Source organism: Chroicocephalus ridibundus, chromosome 7 (assembly GCF_963924245.1).
Source record: "Chroicocephalus ridibundus chromosome 7, bChrRid1.1, whole genome shotgun sequence".
Taxonomy (NCBI): Eukaryota; Metazoa; Chordata; class Aves; order Charadriiformes; family Laridae; genus Chroicocephalus; species Chroicocephalus ridibundus.
The window spans coordinates 11581888-11602112 of record NC_086290.1 but is presented as its reverse complement, the minus strand read 5'-3'; the positions used below and the strand labels follow the sequence as shown (position 1 = coordinate 11602112).

General features: G+C 46.0%; 1 protein-coding gene across 11 annotated transcripts in view; it reads left to right on the top strand.

Moving 5' to 3' along the window:
* KALRN (kalirin RhoGEF kinase) overlaps positions 1 to 20225 on the top strand; it is a 527586-nt gene that overhangs the window by 430773 nt on the left and 76588 nt on the right. The window contains exon 1 of one of the 11 annotated variants that reach the window (XM_063341763.1): positions 14808 to 15064. The exons of the other annotated variants lie outside the window; for them this stretch is intronic. Within the exon in view, the coding sequence (XP_063197833.1) occupies positions 14980 to 15064 (85 nt within the window). The 5' untranslated portion in view covers positions 14808 to 14979. Of the gene's footprint in view, positions 1 to 14807; positions 15065 to 20225 lie in introns of those variants that run through there. 11 annotated transcript variants of the gene reach the window in all.

The window sequence follows — 20225 nt, the reverse complement described above, 5'->3', positions numbered from 1 at the left end:
CCACCATATCGCTCCTTTCTACCTCAGTGCGTAATGTCAGCCCTGGTGCTGGAGAGCTGGTCGTGCCTCACTCCCCACCTACTAGTATCTTTTGATCCCAGACCTCTGTGCTTTCTCCTACTTCATAGTCACCCTGTGGAAGAACTCAGATAAAGCATCCATCCTTGGTGTTGTCCTTGCTTACATCTTCTTGTGGACTCCTTTCTCTCCAAAATAATACAAAATGAACAAATAGTTAGCAACAGTTGGTAATATGGGTGATGAGATCTGATTTTCATTGATTCTAAGAGGTAGGCCAAGTCAAGCCTGAGAGGATGAGCCATCCCTCTTTAGGGGTATTCATATCACTATGAATGTAGCTTTACCAGGGATTTTACCTATTGGGTACATCAATACATCAAGAAGACAAAAATATACTGATAAATCTTTGCATAGTCAAGCCGTAGAGGCAGCATCAGTCCTGAGTAACTAGATAAGCTAGGCACGGCCTGACCAAGCATGATAAATGCTTGTCCTCCATGGTAAGTCGCAGCAGCTACAAGTCGTGGTCACAGGGTGCGTGCAGGCTGTTGGAGCCATGTTCGGATGGCTTGCGAATACCCAAATTTCTCTGACATGGTATTTCTATTTCATTATTTTTTCTTATTTTCAGTATGGCATCAATAGATATTTAAAGCTAGATTCAGCCATGTGGGCTTGTTCAGGACATATCAGGTACCAGTAAAGTCAATTATACTTATTGCTTCAGCTGCTTTGTTATCTAATCAAAGCAAAAGGCCTCCAGTGCTCTACCTGGAACTTTATTTTTGTGGAGAAGTACAATTTTGATGAATGCTTTGATAAAACAGGAAAGGCTATTTTGGGGGAAGTTGCTTTGCTTTTGTACAGTGGATTTTTATTATTTTAAACACAGGAGTCTTTGTTTAAAAGAGAGAAGGCCTGCAAATTTTCTTGTTTACTTTGCCTTTGCTTCCCCTTCTGACAGGGGGTAAAACTTTATCCACCTAGTCCCCTGTCAGCTTAACCCCAAATTTCACTGTACGATGTCCATTCTGGTTTTGTCAACGTAAACGAAAAAAAAAAAGGAGGGAGTTAAAAATGCTGTGGCCAACTGAGCTCATCAAGAATGCCAAAGGTTTCAGCACCTGATCCGGCAGGGAAGCTAGGGGGAAACGCAGCAGTGATACACACGGTGCTGTAATCCACCCCTGCCGCGATCACAAATGGTCCGCTCAGGGTTAGGCCATTGATGCGGTAATGTATGGATACATCACCATTTGTTGGACCTGATTCCCCGGTGTTGGACCCGTCTACCTGCTTTTCCCGCTGCTTCTTCCATCCTTGTCATAGGTCACCCTTGCTACACGTGTACCAGGAGCAACTTGGGGAGTACAGCGAGTAGGGAAAGCACAGGATAAAACTGGGCAGAATTCAGTGGCTGATATTGCATAAAGGTCAGGGCACCTCAGCTAAAGGTCCCTTCTGGCATTACAGTCTCTGACAACTTTACTGTTTTGCAACTCATGCTCAGTTTTCTAATGCATGGCTCACAGCACCTTTGGGACCTTTGCTTAATTTGGCAGGGAGGCTTTCAGAGAAAAGGGTTTCCTGGTAGCAGATATCATATTGATCACCTGTATCTTGTCATTAACATACTGGCACCACCATCCCAGGCTTTGACTGAGTATGGGGTAGAATTGCTGCCTATTGAGATAATAAATCATTCTGGTTTTAGCATCAGATTAGTCAAGGGGACGCAAAAAAAAGAGGAAAACTGGCAGAGAAACCCCAATAGTGGTCAAATGGGAAGGCATCAGCAAAAATGTAGTGCAGGATGTTTCCAAACTCTGTGTGGATCTGTAAGAGGGCAGAAACATTCACATTTCAGAAGGGTTAAATGCTGCTCTCTGCGGAAGGAAGCAATGACCATGGTATATCGCTGCTATGCGGGCTCCTGTCAACACTGCGCTGAGTGTCGCTCATGAGATGTCTATTTCCAAAATGAAAAATCTTCTCTCTTGAGATAAAGAGTCATTTGTTTCCTCTAGATATGCTTGTGGCTTTGTTGGAGAGGCAGTTTTTGGAAGCGGGTATGATTACTTATTGCAGCGTTTCTGTTTTGTGGAGAGGTGGTGGTTTGGCGGGTCCGGGGTTGGGTGGTGGAGCTCAGCGTACAGCTGGCTGGGTGGACTGGGTCTCCCTGTCAGGGACTGGAGCGGTAAGGAGTGAGGGGAAGGCAGAGAGGGAACACAGCTCTAAAGAGGCTTTCTCTTATGGCCGCCCTGGACATGTTTCCTCTCTTCACTTGCTTGCTGTCTGTCTGTCTGAGATGGTGAGAGCAACACTCGGGGAGATATGGCTAAGCATTTTAAGATGAGGCAGAGAAGGAGCATGGAGTTGCAAAGACATAGCCATGCATCCTCCCAACTCTTGATGTTTCTCCAAGACTCTCACGTCCTGCTGAAGTTTGCTTGTAAAGACATTGTTAGAAGGCATTTTCATGCTTCCCCACAGGAAAAAAAAAAAAAAAGTAACTCAGAGTTCCCCTCTGCATTAGGCTCAGGACAGCATTTCCTCGACAGCCTCTGTGGAAGACCAGGGTTATAAATTCTCCATGCCTTCCTGGCTCTCCTGCCTGCCTTTCCAGCTCCCTTTCCTAGGGCCAACGTATACTTTTCAGGGGCAGGTTAAGCCAACCCAGATATTTGGGGCTTGGCATGGGGTTGTGCTCCTCAGCACAGGTGTTGATAAGCCCCAGAGCACCCCTTTCCCTATCGTATTTCTGCAGAGAAGCAGGAACCTCCCTCCTTGGCTGCAGCTCGCTCACAGACAAAGGGAAGGTCCCAGCTGGTCCCTGCTGCCAGGACCTAGCTGCTTAGGTGAGGGCTGGGTGGGTGGCCACAGCCTTCTCCTGGCCCTGTGAGCCATTTGAGAGGGGGCAGTCTGGGAGGACCTCAGCTGTGCATACCTCAACAAACAAAACTGCACTGGTCCTATTTTCCCCCTTTTTCTTCAAAGACATGCTGGAAAAGGAGTCTTTTATTTTTATTGCTCACATATTGATGTCCCAACTAATGGGACATCACAACATCAGAAAGGCTGAAGACCGTTTTACTAAGTAAATACTATACTTTTAATTCATTCAGTGAGATTGTTTCCTGGAATAATCCAGGCTGTGCAGCATCCCATGTTGCCTGGGGAAGACCAGAGGCATCTCCCATCGAAAGGATGCTAAGCCAGGAAAGGCCTGTCCTGCCCAGTCCCCAGCTCTCCTAGTGATCCCAGCACATGTCCTTTCACAGCCTGCCCTTGCGTTAGCAGGGTCAGAGCAGAGAGGGAGGCTCTGAAGGGACTCCATGAAAAGTGCTGATTGAGCCAGAGCAACGGTCGTTCCTCTGAGAAAGGACTCGGGCTCCTGCTGGGGCACTGAGGTTCAAGAGACCAGGCCAGGCCAGGTATTATCCAAGGCTCTCTGCACAGTTATCCAAGGGAGGCACCTACTGAAAATGGTCTGAATATGATGCCTGTTTCTTTTTATGAACTGCTAAGGGACCCTGTAGATGCCTTCTGTTTCTCCTCCTCCTTTGAGCTGTGGTACCTCAGTGGATTGCAGGCACCAGGGCAAGTAGGTGGAGTAGAGAGTTCAGTTTGTAGCATGAGGTTTTATATTCGCTCTGACCCGAAGCCAGCAGCCATAACATCTCCACGCCTCTGCCCCACTAGTGAAAAACAAGCAGCCAGGAGGAAGGGTATAAAAATAGCTCCTTGAGTAAAATCTATTTCCTCTGTATTTAGTCGTGTGTCTTGAAATACATGTAGTGTGGTGGGAAGGGGGGAGTTGTTCTGTAGCGTTTGGCCCGTCAAGCTGACGGGAAGGTCATCCTGAAAGAGCAACAGGAGCATGTGGATGGCTTGTGTCTTGTGTTTCCTCTGAGGCCAGACTAAATTTAGCACATTCACAGATGGACATTGGACCGTAATCCATCTGGGACTGCGGGGGAAAGAGTGGGATCTGGGTTGTTTGCCTAGGCTTTTTGCTCTATAGCCAGCTTCAATGAGCCACCATTCATTATTATGTTCCTCATGGTTCTCTGCCTTGCCCAATATGCTGTAACTTACTGCCTGACCCTTACTGCCTTTTCCCTGAAATGTTGAAAGTTTAACCATGAAGCAAAAATAAACCACTGGTTCTGGGTTCCTGCCTGACATCCCTACTAACTTAATATCAAACTGTGGATGTCCCTTGTAATAGCATCATCACAAAGGTTGAACCTATGTCTGGTACTTGCAAGAATTGCAGTAACACAAATACTAATGACTGACGATTTTGGCTTCCCCAAAATGTTGCTTCCTCACTCTTTCAGCTTCCAAGCAGTTAAAGGGACTAATCCTAAATGCAGTATTTGCACCCTGCGAGGCCTGTACACTGCTGGGCTGGTCCTTCCCTTGCTAATCTTAAACAAATATTTTATGAGTATGTTTTGAAATGAACTAGCTCTGCTAAAAATCCCATTTCCCTGACCAGTCTGAGCTGGAGATAGGCAAACTGCAATGCAAAGCACATGTGTATTAAATAATATATTTCAAGTAATTGAAATTATGTTTCTGTATATCTGCTTCAGCACACTGCACAGATTTGATGTATTGATCCTGACACAAGACACCTGATTTTCCTGTCATTTATGCAAGCGCTTTGTCAGAGCACTTATTCCCAGGTTACACACTTTGCAGAAGAGCCTGAACCAGTGTCAACTTTGCTTAGTTCAAATTAATCCCAAATTCTAGAAAGCAGAGTTAATGGTATTGTCACTATGATGGTCTAAAAATCTAGGGCAGGAGGTTATTTACATAAATGTCAGTGTATTTTTTTCCATTCATATTAACTGGTCTCACAAAAGATATTATCTCTTCTTACAAATGCTGCTTTTAGCTCCAGAATTGTGAGGTTTTTTTGTGAGGTTTTTTTCTTTAAGAAAGAGTCCATATTTGACTGTATTTTCCTTCAATATGTTTAAATAAGTTTCTCACAGTTCAGAACAGCTAAAGAACTGTTCCCTTTTTTATTATGAGGTCAAACCATTCTTGTCTTTAGATGTCCTAAGCATTTATTAAAAGGCGCTATTTTACATACTATCGTGTAAATGGAATGGGTCCAGCGGAGGGCCACGAAGGTGATGAGAGGGCTGGAGCACCTCTGCTATGAGGTCAGGCTGAGAGAGTTGGGGTTGTTCAGCCTGGAGAAGAGAAGGCTCTGGGGAGACCTTATAGCCCCTTCCAGTACCTAAAGAGGGCCTACAGGAAAGATGGGGAAGGACTCTTTATCAGGGAGCGTAGAGATAGGACGAGGGGTAATGGTTTTAAACTTGGAAAGGGTAGATTTAGATTAGATATTAGGAAGAAATTCTTTACTGTGAGGATGGTGAGGCACTGGCACAGGTTGCCCAGAGAAGCTGTGGCTGCCCCATCCCTGGAGGTGTTCAAGGCCAGGCTGGATGGGGCTTTGAGCAGCCTGGTCTGGTGGGAGGTGTCCCTGCCCAGGGCAGGGGGGTGGAACTAGATGATCTTTAAGGTCCCATCCAACCCAAACCATTCTATGAGTCTATGATTCTATGTATTCTTCAAAAATGCACTGAATAATTATTGATTTTGCAGAACTGTAACGCAGTGAAATAAGTAATTTTTTTCTTCATAGAGGTTGCAAAATACAAATTAAATTTTACGCAGTGTAAAAATAGAGATAATTGCTTGCATATTGCAGTAAATGTTGAGATGGCCTCCAGTCTCTCTAAAGGTGTGCCTTCCAACAGAAACAATAGTAATGCACTATCCAACACTTCGCGTAATAAAGCAGCCCTGACTTCTCTTAAGCAAGACAATTTGCAGCTCACGCGTGTTGGGGAGTCCTGTTTGCATGGAGTGAACCTAAGGTTCCATGTTTCTCACCAATAACATTAAACTGCCTGATGCCAAGCTACAATTTTTTATTGCCCTTTGCTTTTGCAAGCCAAAGACATTACAAGTTAGTAGTAGCACCCAATGTTCATATTTCAAGGGCATTTTTCTATTTTCTAGACTAAGGAAGAAGATTGAAATCTTTCAACTCAAGATACACTTTAAAAAAGTATTTTTAGGTCTTCATACATTTCAGTTTTACTTTTTCCAGACTGTACCCAGATCTTTATTTCCTCTGCAATTTCACGTATCGTCAGAATTTTAACAGCTGCATTTTGCCAAGCAATATATACCCAGTTTCCCTGGAAATCTATGGGAATTGCATTTAGGTATCAGAGAACAGATTCTGGCCTTAAGAACCAAATGACGTTCTTCAGAAAAGCACTGAAGAATTTATTAACTCCGCAGGACTCTTACTCAGTGAAATAAGCACATTTTTCCTTCTACTGACTGCAAAAGTCAAATTAAGTTTCCTGCAGTGTGAAGAAATCAGGGTGCTCTTGCTGCAAAGGAAGGCCGTTCTAACCCATGAAAAAGCTCAGTAAAAAGAGAGTTTTTTGCACGGATGGCAGGGGAAGGTAGTTCAGGCTTTACACCCCAGTAGTCTTCGTGGCCATTACACATCTGTTCAGACAAATCTTCTGTAGCTGTGCTATGCATACACAGTGCTGCTCCACAGGACGGCGGCTTTGTACGTAGCTTTCACCTGGGAGCTATACACCTTCTGCAATGTTCAATCTGCTACAGCCTTTCCTTATGTCGAAGATGTGACTTTCTGCATGTAAAGATGCAGAAATGCACATTCCACTCCCCATCAGCTTGGTCATTGCCATCATAAAGCTTGCTACAGGACATGCAGGCACAACGAAGACGGGCCTGATCTCAGCAGCCCTGGGGGCTGGTGATTCTCTCTGCTGAATAAAAGGTAGTCAGCCAGATGGAAGAACCCATTTTGACCTGCACAGGGAGGCTGAGCCTCTCTGAGCATCCAATAGGTGTCCTGTGACGACCCGAGCAGACAGGATCTACCATAGTGAGTGGGATCACTGAGACCAGGAGATAGTACAACAGTACAGGTGACGCAACATTCATATACCTCGAGGCTTTGCAGTAAAATCTCAACAATAATGACAGGAGAACCAGGGCAGATCAAGGAACCAATCTAGGCTAAAATGAACATTTTTTTTCCACCCTAGGTTAATTTTAACCTGGATCCGTTTGCGGATCAGATTCACTGTGAGGCTGCACAAACATTTCTGTTGGCACAGGGGAAGCGGCAGGAAGGAGCAGGCACCTGGGAGAGACAGAAAAGGCAACAAAGGGTTTTGGCAGGGCTGTTGGCTCTTGACAACTCAAAGTGCTCATGGAACTATTGTGTAATGTGGAGCTGTTACGTACCGAGAGATCAGCTGAACATAGGAATTAAAAAATACTCCATGACATCATGTACTTTTCCCTTTCACAGAAAGACAACAGGGTTTTCTGCTTGAGGTGACTGGAAATGCCAACGTGTACAAGTCCAGCTTTTGGCAATGTCTGATGCTACCCAGCAGAAGGGGGATTTCTAGAGTATTTGGTGCTGGACTAGCAATCGCTCACTGATGTTTCCAGGAGCAGCATTTCTGTACAGGACATGAGCAGAAATCTTGCCTGCCTGCCTCCATCCTAGAAATGCCGTTATTGCTCATCTGTGGACACTTAAGAATGAAAGTGGTGCGCAGAGGTGCTCCACACTGATCGAAGCAGAGGGGTTGTTTTCTAGCCACTCATTCCACCAGCCGATCAAAATAGCTTAAAACCTATTTTTTTTTAACTCTCCACACAGCAGGCTGCCTGTTACGTGTGCCCTTGTTATTTATACCCACCATAAGTTTCAGTAACAGCTTTACAGATTCTTTTATGCGTGTCTTAGATGTGGTGTTGTGAATCAGAAAGCTTTGCCATCCTAAACATTGCCTGGTAATAATTCCTCTGCGTTCTCTTTTTACCCTAGACAAAAAGGGAAGTGGAAAATACAATTAATGCAATAATTTGGCCCAAATAAATAAAGGCTTTTACAATATTGACATTGAATTTTATTTTAATTCCAGTCCAATTCTTCCAGACTGGCCAAACAGAGAATATTTTCTAACTGGCAAGCAGTGTGTGCCAGTTTTTTAATTTTTCTTTTAGCTTGCCTTGAACCATAATTGTGTTGGTGGGGGGATAGTCGATGAACAGAACTTGCAGTTTTCTGCAAAACATCTCAGGAAAGTAGTCTGAATACTCTTCCATCAAAAAAAAAACAACAAAAAAAAGCCCCAAAGAAGCAAACAAAAAAACAAAGCAAAATGAAACAAAAACAAACAAAAAAAAAAAACCAAAAAAAAAACCCCAAAATAAACAAACAAAAAAGGTAACAACTTACTCTAAGGAAGGAGAAATGCCATTTAAAGAGAAAATTAGCTGTGGTTTCTACCATCCGAATAGAACAACCTCAGGCAAGTTGAGACAGGCAGGTCAGGAATACTTCTGTTACACTGTTAGTCTGTAGTTGCTAAAACAACTCACCTTTGTCAGGCACAAGCGGGTGAGGCTCCGGTTTGTCTTGGAGAGCAGACCATGATGGGCTGAGATAGGCTCCTGATTTCCCCACTGAGACCCAACACACTGAGACAGGAGCCAAAACATGTCCAAAAGGCAGCGCTTTAATGCTTCGTGTCTTCCATCATTGGGTATTGCAGTAACTCCCAAAGATAAGTCTCTGCTCTAATGGAGATAAGTGCTTCAGGAAATGAACACAAAACCTGCTTTAAATTTTTATTTCACTCTTTTTCGCTGAAGAATTGGTTATGTCTTTTTTTTTTATTCTGACCAGTAGCTTGTTCAGGATGTGTCCACCATCCATCGTAGCTCCCCAGAAACCAATTAATACCGTACTAACATAATTTATGTGGCTCCACATACTGAGCTTCATATGCTAAACTGGTTTGTGAGGTGAGACTCTTTGCTGCAGCCACATCTGACTGTAACTCATCTGGTGGTACTGCTGGTGAGTCAGACAAGTCCTCTCTGCTCACACAAGACCTTGCCGAAGCAGTAGAGCCAGCCCAGGGGCAGGTGAACCTGCGCTGAGGTCTTGGAGGAAGGCAGCAGGGCAGGACTGTACGCCAGTTTTCTAACTGTTTTCTGACGCAACTCACCATCAGAAAATGGCTACTCTGCTCAGGAAGTAGCTGCGTATATAGTGGAGTCAGTTCTGTGCCCAGGAAACCAGAGGAACTGGAGAATGTAGGAATCTGTTCTGATATACCTGAAAGGTTGAAGGGGCACATGCATTCTGCAGGTCTGTTCTGCTCCTGGGAGTGGATGAAACTCCTAGACTATACCTACATTAATAAGTTGGGGGCAACTGTAAGTTCCCTGGAAACAAACGGAATCACATGAAAGCAAGTGTGTGTATCTTATTCTGCAGTCTGCTCTACAGCCATCCACCTTGTGCTGTTCATTAGGTGATCTTTTTCAGACACTTTTGGGTTAAGTCTCCGAACAACTTCTCTTTTTTTCATAGGCTCTTCCTTCTTTAGAGGATCCAGAGAAAGAAAAAAGATGGGTTGTAAATTAGGAAAGAAAGTTAGGCTAGCGTCAGTAGGGGACTTCTGATGTTTGGGAGAGGTGGGTTGTGCAGTACATGAAGGTGAGGTCCATCTCAGCAGAGCAGACCGATCTGGCTGTGGCCTTTAAGGCTTTACGGTAGAGTTGGTGGACCAAACAGGATGTTCTTTGGTCATGGCAACTCTTCTCAGTTGCTGTAAACCCATCCCATGCTGATGTTTACAGCAGAGGGATCAGGAATGATATATTCTAACATTTGCTGAACATATGCCTACATTGCACTTCGGCGTGGAGTTTGTGCTGGACTGTCTATATTTCATCTTAATTTGTTTGTTTTAGCTAGTTGAGAATGTTCTTTTTTAACCTACCACTGTGCTGAACTGAGGAGCCAAAAACCTCTCCTTGGAGTTGTGCTCCCTTGAGCCAGGAGGGAATATGACTCTATTTATTTATTTATTTTTAATTTATTTGATCTGTTTTAATACCCAATAAAGTTGTTGTTTTTTCCAACTGGCATGACAAGGCTCTGGCTATTTTTAAAGAACGTGGTTCATTTGATTTAATCTAATGAATGTTTAGTGCTGTTGAAAATAGCTGGAGCCAGAGCCAAGAATAATGTACTGAAATGTGCTGGTTGAGCAAGGACTGCTTCGCTCTGCCAATCTGCTTTCCCTCCAATTGTTCACATTTACCTGGTTTTGCGAGTAGCATTTGCAGGCAAGACATATTGATCGAGGTGCTTTTTAATACCAAATCTAAAGACTGATAATGTCAGAGCCATATTTTGCCCCGCTCGTTTCAAGAGACATTGAACATAACGACTCTTCTTGTTGTTCAGTATAGGATGTCTAATCTCTGTTTCAGACCACTTTAAAGGGAACGTGAACTGCTGATATCCTTTTATTGCACGCAGGAAAATTGAGGCATGAAATGATCATTTTTTTCCCCTAAAGTCACCCAGAAAGCAAGTGGGAGAGTCAGTAAAGAAAGTAGTCAGCTAGCATCTACTGGGCTTCTTAAGCTGCTGTGTAACTCTTGGCTTCTCCATGAGCTGAAACTAGACCGTAGTCAGAAAACAAATTCTGCTCCTGGGGTTTCTCACTGGCTGGTTCTCGACACGTCCGTGTTTACTGTCCTGCCTGCACCATCTGAATTGCTCTGCAGGGGTACATGACTCTCCCTATTAATGAAGCTTAAATTTCATGCATGTCCTTGTACGATGTGAATATGTCTCTGCAAGTCACATCACATAGTTAACTGATGTATTTAAAACTTTATGAATCCGTATTCTTTTTGCCATCTATGAGTTATTTCTGATAGATAGCTGTTTCCCTATTCCTTCATAAGAAAGGAGTAGCTAATACTTAAGCTTCATTGGATTAAAAAAATAAATTGGTCATAATACATCTTACTTCGTCATAGTGGTACCCGTAGGGATGGATTTTCTGCAGAGATCACTTTACACCCTAAAGCACACTGTAGGATTGACTTGCATAAGTAATGAACAGGTGCTCCTGACGGCTATTACATTATTCATCTCTCTCTGTATGTGATGGGGGGACGGAAACAGCACCTGTTACTATGGGAGAAATGTTGTCGCTGCTGTTCTGCATTACAGACCTCCAGGGCAATCTGGGCCAGGCTTATTTCACTGCATTTCTGTTGACCCAGATGAAGCCAGGGCAGTTTACATTCTCTAGTTGTTTTGTCCTGTGTTTCCCTCAGCTAGGTCCCTCGGTTTATAACCTAAGGAAATGAAATGGCTGCTGCAGGTATGAGGGAGCACTGGAGACAGTGTAAAAATGTATATGTTCCATCTTTCACCCTAAATTTGCACAAGAGGACTGGGTAAAAGTATTGGAACTTACTTCCCCTTTACAGCATAAGTCATTTCTACAGACTCTCTCAGATCTCACATGAAAGCAACTCATATGCCAGGGGACTTTCTAAAGGTGTGTTTAAGAGCAGGCAGAACTAATTTCCTTGTCGTCCTGACATTAGACTGAGATGCCTTCTCTTCCATCGTCTGTGTTGCATAGGGCAGCATGCTTGGCCTGTGGTGCAGGCACACCACTATTAGCCTTAGCTTCAGGTGCAGCACGTCAGGACCCTAAAATTTCCTCGGCCACTCTGCTGCAGATAACAGCAATTGTCTTCGTGCCAGGAAATCTTTCCTCGAAGAATTCCCTGTAACTCAGACATAGGTTAGAGAAAGGGCAGGAATGTTTTCTGTGCCAGGGGACATACAGGTTATTCAGGGACTAGAGAGTCACACATTAATGCACCCGTCCAATAATGACATGAAAAATATAATGTGAACGTAGGAAGTGAGGTTAAGGACCCTTTCTAGTTCCAAGCAAGCGCCTCCTCACCCCTCATGTAGGGCAAGTGGCCTGTGCAGATTTTCTTTCCCCCTGTGTGATCTCTGCAACACTTGTAATTCCCAAAGGCCGAACTCCCTACTTGACACTAAAGGCTCAATGCTGCTGACCTCGTAGTTCCCACTGATGCTGATGGCAGAAGCCTTCCTCATCCAGGGCTGAAGCTGAGCTAGACTGTGCCAACAGCATGTGTCCTCTTCTGCTTTAGAGGAGCTAATTGATATGATGTGATTATTAAGAGTATGTCTTTCAGTCTTATTTCGTGAAATATTTATTGCATGGATAATTCATCAGTGAGTATGCATAGATAGATGTATTTTTAAAGAGTAACTTTTTAGATATAACCTTCACAATATCGCTAGAACTGTAAAGGGGGGAAGAGGAGGGGAGGAGGAAGCCTACTTCCCCCCACAATAATGACTTCAATTCTGATTTAATTAAGCAAACAGTTTTTCAGAGCTGAGATTGCATCTTAAGTACGTTTTTAAGTTTAGCTGCAATTGCAAGAGCTACAAACTTGTCTCAAAACCCTCCGGAGAGTCTCGGACTCCACCGCCTTAGCGCTGTTTTACTGAAACTCCAGCCCCAGCACCGCTTCACTGCGTTTCTCGGGCGCCTTTCCTCGGCCCGGTGGCTCAGACGCCTCCCGAGTGAGACCAGCCGAGCCCCCCGCGCTCCCAGCCCTCGGCCATGCCGGGCTTTGCCGCTAGGTGTCCCCGCCAGCCCCGCCACCGCCCGGCGCCGGGGGACGGCGCGGGGGGGCCCCCGCACGCCCCGCAGCCCGGGCTGCAGCCGCCGAGGCGGGACCTCGTAGCGGCCAGCTCTTCCGGGAATCTCGGGAATTTAGGGGTGAAACGCTACTTTTAGGATGTTTCCTAGTTTCTTAAATGAGGATTTGATAAGATTTAATAAGATTTTCCTATGATGACTTTTAAAACCTACCAAGAGCAGGGCTGCGGCATACGAGGCACTATATAGGGACTGCTCCTGCCTCGGAGCCCATATCGCCAGTCCGGGCAGACACTACGTGAACAGAGAAATGCCAGTGAAGAGAATGTTCACCTTACCGCTTTTTTCTGTTTGCATGAAGCAGGCTGAGTTTAGGTGGGAGGCAGCCAGCCCATAGGGCAGAAGGTGGATGTGGTATGACAGAGTGGATTAGAAAAGAGAGAGACATGGTATGAAGCAGAAAGCAGAGGAGAAGTGAAGAGCTGCCTTCCCGAAAGAGCCCCGCTCGAAGTTTCCTGAATCACTCAGAGGCCCAAAGCTGGTGCCTTCTTACTGCCTTGCACTTTAGGTAGCCAAAACAGCTGCCTGGAGAGCTGCTGCCTGTTGTGCCATGGCAGAGACAAACAGTCTATAGGGAAAGGGAGAGGCAAGATGGGTGGGGGGGTCCTAGCTGGTTCCTAGTCCACCTCTTCCTTCTCTGGGTGCAGCTGCGGTTTCTTTTTCCAGTGAGACCTATTATCTCCCTCCTACAGGCACAAGAGCCCTGAGTGTACCCCCGAGACATTCTTTTGCATTTCCCAGATAGGCAAGGACCCAAGTCAAAGAAAGACACAACACACGTTCTTATGTATTGAAAAGCACCTTGGTGCTCAAGGGCATTTACAGGAAAATTTTGCACACTCCAGGCTTCTTAAGAGGTTGTCAGTCCTTCCCGTGAGGCTGTAGTCAAAGAACAGTTCCTACCCCGCAGCCAGAAGTGAAGCAGGAAGGTTTCATATTTGCCGTTGTGGTGGAGGGAGTCTCTCAGAGAAGATCTCTGGGACTCTCCTGGCACCGGGTACTGGGGTCCTTCTGCCAGGGTGGCTCTAGGGTCTGCAGGATCCCACCTGGCAGCTACATGAAGTCACCCAGCACAGGCCTCCCCCAGCCAACAGCACCCACTACATAGGTGCAAACCGAGGTGGGTTTGTGAACTCTGTGCTGAAGCTGCAGCCGTCACCTTCTGTCTAGAAACGGCCCTTGGCCCCACAGGAGCGTCGCTTACTCAAAGCCATTAGGCAGCAAACCAAAAGCCTTAGTCCAGCTCCCCAGTCTGTGGCACCGGTACAGCCATGCCCGCTCAGGCTGAAGTCCTGGCACAGGGACACAAAGCACAACACTCTGCTCTTCCCTCTCCATACACACTTATGCCCGGGAGAAGCAGCTTGTTGGGTTTGTTCAGCTTTCGATACCAGAGCGCAAAACGATGATGCTGCCACTCTGGAATCCTGCCTGACCTCTCCTACCAGCTGCCTCCAGCAAGGTTCAGGATGTTTTTGGCACCTCCAGTTTTCCATGCTTTAGGTGGGAAATCCTAACACAACAGGTTGGCACCTTCCAAAGCAAGCTGTGCATCTGGATCTCAGGCGGGTTGGTCCATGTGTCATTTACCCTACAGTGCTTCAGGCAGGTTTCCTACAGCAGAAAGCAGCCGGGCAGAGCAGTTGGGATCACAGCAGGCTGGATTTAATATTTTCAACTAGTTGTGAAAAGTTTTAGCTGTCAGATGCATATGCCAAGGAATGGTGCTGGGGAAAAAAAAAAAAAGAGTAGTGAACTTTAAACAAAACACAGCAACACAGGTTTTGCCTTTTAAAGACTTTGGAGGAACCCTCCTCCACAACATGTCACAGCTTCAGCAAACTTCCTCCCAGGCAGTTTTTGTCTCGCTACCGACTTCGCGGCCGCCGGCCCGAGCGCGGTCACACCATTTTCCTCCCCCCGAAAACTCCTTTTCCTTCCAGACAGAGGCGGGAGCCCCGTCTCCCCGCAGCCCCCCCTCCCCGCCGGGCCGCGGGCGCGCAGGGCGCTCCGCCCGGTTGCAGGAGGCGGCGCGGTGGCCGCGGTCCGCGCTCCGCCCCGCTCCGCCCCCGGAGGTGCGCGCCGGGCACGGCGGGGACAGCGGCTGCTGGGCGCCGCGGCCGCCAGCGGCTCGGCCGCTTATCACGGCTATTTTTACATATTTTTTTGGCTTTAGGGCTTTTTTTTTTTTTTTTTTAATTGTGATTTGTTGTTTTTCCCAAGCGGGCCGGTGGCTCCTTGCCATGAGCAGCCCGAAGGCAGCATGAAAGCGGGCAGGCGCGCCTATCCCGCCCGCTCCGGTGTAGGATGGCTCTTGGCGAAGTGCTGCTGCTGCTGCTCCTGCAAAGGTCGGTGGGGTCCGGGGTGCAGGGAACGGGTCCCCCCGCGGGGGCTGGGTCAGGCGCCGGCGGGCCGGGGGCTCCGCGGGCGCAGCATCCCCCCTTTCCCCCTCCGCCGCCCGCCCGTTCTGCCCCGGGACGAGCGGAGGGAAGGGGCAGGTGAAGGCGGGGAGCAGCCGGGGTCGGCGCCCCGCAGCCCCCTCCGCAGGGAGCCGCAGGGCCCTTTCCCCCGGGGGTGGGCGGGCGAACCGGCCCCGGGCATCGGGAGGGAGAGGGCTAAAGTTGACAGGATGCATTTTATCGTTGCTGGTAGGAAACACCCTGGGACTCTAAGGTCAATAGGGCGGGGAGAAATATTTGCTTAAATGAGATGTCTTCTTTTTTTTTTTTTTTTTTTTTTTCCCCTCCCTCTTTCTACTCTTTCTTGGGCTTGGATAGGAGCAAAAAGCTTTGAGAACATCTGTTTCTCACAGTTCACAAATCTCTGAATGGTGATGTGGGAAGGTCTGGGGAAGCTGGCTGAGTTGAAACGCTATGAGGGATGTGGGAAAGCTGCGGCAGCTAGAGCGCCTTGTAAAAATAAAATAAAAAGCTGGCTTTTACAAGGAACAGTGCAGCTCAGCTGCATTGACTGAAGATTTCCCAGCCCGCAGCCTTTATGCTGTGATATGGCTCCTTGAACTTGTTCTGGATAATGTGAGGTTTTTGAAGATGTGTGTGGCATTTCAGTGTTTCCTGTTCTCTGAATGGCCAAGCAAAAATGTCCCAAACAAAGCTTGCCTTTTCTTTTGTTTTGGGTCCTTTTTTTTAAAGACCAAAGCTTTTTTTTATGCATTTTTTTGGTAATTGTGGAACCCATTTGCACATCCCCAGATAAAGATGATTTGAGGATGGGTGGGTTTACTAATTTCATGAGGCACACATTCGCAATGCAGGCGCCCTGTTTCCCCGGTTATTGAACTGGAGTCACGCTTGTGTGGTGACAGCAGCAAAGCAGAACTAGTTGGTGATGGAGTTTGCCGTGATTTCATAAGACGTTGATCTTTTTCAGCCTCGGGAGGGCACACTGCTTCATGCCAAAGAAGTGACTCTTGAGGTCAATGCACAAAACCCCACTGTTTTGCAGCCTTTAAGAAGGAACACGTAACCTGGTTGTAGGGATAGGGCTGCTAACAGAAAGGTTGTGGTACTAAATTACTGTCAAAGCCAAGTCTCTCAGACAGCCTATGCTTTAATGTGTTGGCCCATGCAGCAGGTTGGAGCAGCATTCAAGCTCTCTGAGATGGTTCTGGTCTTTAAAATGTTGATTCTAACAGATTAAAATCTCCCTGCTGCCTGTCCTGCCTGCAAACTGTCTCTAGAAGGGGGTCGGGGAAACAGCTGTCTCCTCTCTCTCCTTTTGAAATGTTAACTGTGTTTGCAGTTCTAGTTTACTGGGTTAGTAACAAAAGGTGTTTTGTGAGACCGATTGCTTTACTTCTTTCTTGTCCTTGGTAATAAACTCTGGACAAAAAGTTTAAAAAGGTTGTCTGTTATGCTGTGTTTATGAAAGAAAACCAGATCTAGTCAGATGGTGGAAATACTCCCTGAATATAAGCAGGTACCAAACCTGACGTTCCATGAGGGATTTGGGTGCCCCAGACTACAGCGTCAGTGCTGCTGTTGGCAGCTTCCGCCATTAAGCTTGGAGATGCTTTAATGTGGCCACCAGACCTTTGAAGCTCTAACTTCATGTATTGTGCATTCTCAGTGATCATCTTTGCTTCTGGGGCAGGGGACACTCTTCGTGACTCACTGATCTCAGACTTGCAGTACAAATAGGTGACAGTAGTTTGGTTTTAAGATGGATATGAAGCACTTTGGAGCTGTTCTCATTGCTGCCCCATAAATGACCTTCCCTTTGCCTTTGGAAATGCAGCTCTGCTTTTTCCTGGTGTCAGATGCTTGATGCATCTTGGTCTTTTGCAACAACTGAGTAGGTTTTGTGGTGCCAATAAGAATTGTCTGGTGAGAGAAATTGAGAAGATGAGCGTGCGTTCTATGCTCAGACAGAGGTTATGTTGGTACAAGCTGTGTCAGTGCTTTTTGCGTGGTGAAGCTTGGAAGTGATATGGGTGCTTGATCTCCTAAATAGCAACAATAATGCAGAGCTGAAAAAAAACAAACCCTGGGTCCCCGGTGTATCATGCAATAGGTAAATTCTGTGTAACCGGGCATTTCTCTGAAGGATTTTGACTAATAACTTAAACTACTCTTCTGCATCACTCTTAACCCATCTTTTGCAGTGGTAAAGACCTTGATACTGCTTTTTCGCTTGTTTCTCTTGGTGAGTTTCTGATCTTGTCAGCTTTGCCCATATACAAAGCTATTGGGATCCATCCAGAGAAAGCAACTGACACTGAGCACCATTTGCAGTTTTGCTCTGACCCTGATATTTCCCTGCATGAACTAAATAAGGACTAGTTGTCTGTTCTGAAGTATGGAGAGATACAAATCCTAATATAGGAGTGCCTCAGAGCAAGAGTCTGTCCCCATAAAAAGGGGTAGTTAGGAGCATGATACTTGCACAGCCCTCAGGCCAATGGCCTTCATCAGCCAAGAGTGGGCAAGCGAGGCTTTTTGCTTTGCGGTATCTCCTAAATGCACAAATGCAAAGTGACCTGGTATAATGGGATGCTTCTTAGTGCTGCAAAACTGGCTCTGAAAGCAGACTGATAAGAGGGTTCAAATTCTGATGGTCTTCTGATAACTAGAAAGTCATTGAACTCTCGTTAGAAATCAGTCCAGGATTTGCAATTGAATATAGCTTATTTTCTTTCAACTTGAAGTCCATTTTCTCAGTTATCTGTGTGGTTCAGATTAGAGGCTTTGTTAAAAGGGTCGTGATGAAGGAAAGCGAAGAAATTGGAGGGATTCAGGCTTTGTGAAACGTCTTTTCTAAAGCAAAAAAGGTCAGCTGTGTGCCTGAAATGTGACAAGGTCAAAACTTCATTGCCTTTAAACACAGAGCAAAGTCTAGCGGGTGAGTGCCATCGCTCCGCGCTACCTTCAGCGCAGAGCTCTGAAGCTCAGCAGTGGGTGCGTGGAGCTTGGCTCAGGTGGAGACTGAACTCCAGGCTCTGATGCGCTGGGGGCTGTAAAGACTAGTCAGTGACTCAGATTTAACCTCAAAGTTAAATTCTGCGTGCTGTATTATAGCCAGGGCCTTATTTAGAGCCCATTTCTTTCCAGTTGTTGAACTCATTCAGTTCTAGCCCAGCCTGGAGCACGCTGGGGTCTCGTTGCCCTAAAGAGCACCAGAAGGGTGGAAAGCACTAACAAGGTGTAGGAAATGCTCTTTTTTGAGCACAAGGAGAGAGGTGTTCTGATCTACTGAACTTGAGAAGGTAGCTATTAGTGCATCAGGTACAGCCCAAAGAAAAGGGTCTGTGGTTAAAAGTAGCCTATTGTCGGCATAACTTTACAGTGCAACACGTTACACCCCGTTCTAGATAATATTATGTGGCTGCAGAATGGCTTCAGGTGAGAATATAAAGCACTTTTTACTTGAGGGTAGACAGAAACAGGGAAGATGGATTTAAATGGATGTGCCATATCGGCGTCAGTAAAGAACATGTCCCTCTGCCTCCTCGAACAGTTGCTCTTCTGAGCAGGCTGCTGGTCGTATCCAAACTTTCTATTTCAGAACAAAAGAAACTTAATCTGAATGTCAAACCTTTAATCTCAGCGTGTTAAAAATGAGAGACTGAGTGGGTTTGTGTCTGTGCTAAGCTCCTGGTAAGCTCTTACTTAAATTTCCTGTCCCTCTGGCTTCTCCTCTTTCCTATCTTCTACGGTTTTGCTCTTCCTTCTGCATTTTTTTGTTTTACTGTCCTCTTTTTCTTTCTTTCTTTCTTTCATTTTTCTCTTCTTGCTAGCCTTCCCTGAGTCTTTGATTTGTTACTGGCTCAGTCTGGTGAACCTCTTTGCTGTAAGATTAACAAAGTAAGCTTCTCTTGGCAGAGTGACGGTGACTAATGTGCAGTGAAGGGAGTTCAGCCAGCCACCTTGTACATCTTTGCTAGCTGGTCAGAAACAGAGCCTTAACTGGAAGTTGGGCACACCGGCATCATTACAAGGGCTGTCAACAGCATGTTAATAAAAGTTATTTCTTCATTAGGTAAAAAGTGAGATCTGATGGTGCTTTTTATAGAAGGTGCTGACACTGTGTTACTGCGATCTGCAGAGCTTTGCTAAGGAAACTGGTACCTTTGTGCTGAGTGGTAGCAAGAGAGTGATCTGCGGTAATATATTCAAGCCCATAACATTTCCTAATTTGAACATATTTTATTTAGTGTTTCAGGCTGAGCCATGGTTACACTGTGTAAAGCATAATGGAATGCATGGCCAAAGCAGTTCCGTCAAAATTGAGGCAGAGGAGAAAACAATAGTAAAATGAAGGGTGTCAACCAAAGCTCGCTTAGTTTCCTGGTCCTTCCTGAAAGAGAAATATGAGGAAACGGTTACCTTCCCCAAATACACTCCTTGGGTGAAGTCCATCTGTTGCTCATTAGTTGCATCTCAGTAAAGTCCAGAGGATCAAGTGTACTGGTCTTCTGTGGGTGGGCAGTCCCTCTCTCCTGCCAGAGTTGTGCTCGGATCTTTCTCCTGGCAGATTCACAAGCAAATGGCTGTGGTGAGGTTTGGGAGAGCTGTTATTTTCTTCCAGTTCTATTAAGAGCAAACTGGTAAGCCCGTGACATGCGCGTCTCTTCCAAGTCCTGTGTTTTCTCACCTCTGAAGGCTGAGTCAGGAGTCGGAGTAGGTCATGGCAGATACTTATTGGAAGGGACAAAAGAGTTGATGAAAACACTGCTCAGTTGAGCAAGCAGGTTTAACATGACAAGGTGAATACTGTTAGCAAAAAAATCACTCCTTTTATTAGTGTGGAAAAGTGCTTTCCCACACCTGCGCTACACCCTCCTGACAGATGGTCCTGAGTTAAGTGTGTCCCAAAAGCATGCCTGACAGTCCCCATGCCAGTCTTTTGGGGTAAAAAAAGACTCTCTGGTCTGAAAGTGTTAGTATTTGTGTGCATGGGCATGTCCTCCCTTGAACGTGGCAATGAGACGTGGGAGGATTTCAGCAGGAGAAGTCCTGAGGTTGATAAGCAGCCTCTGAGTGTAGACAG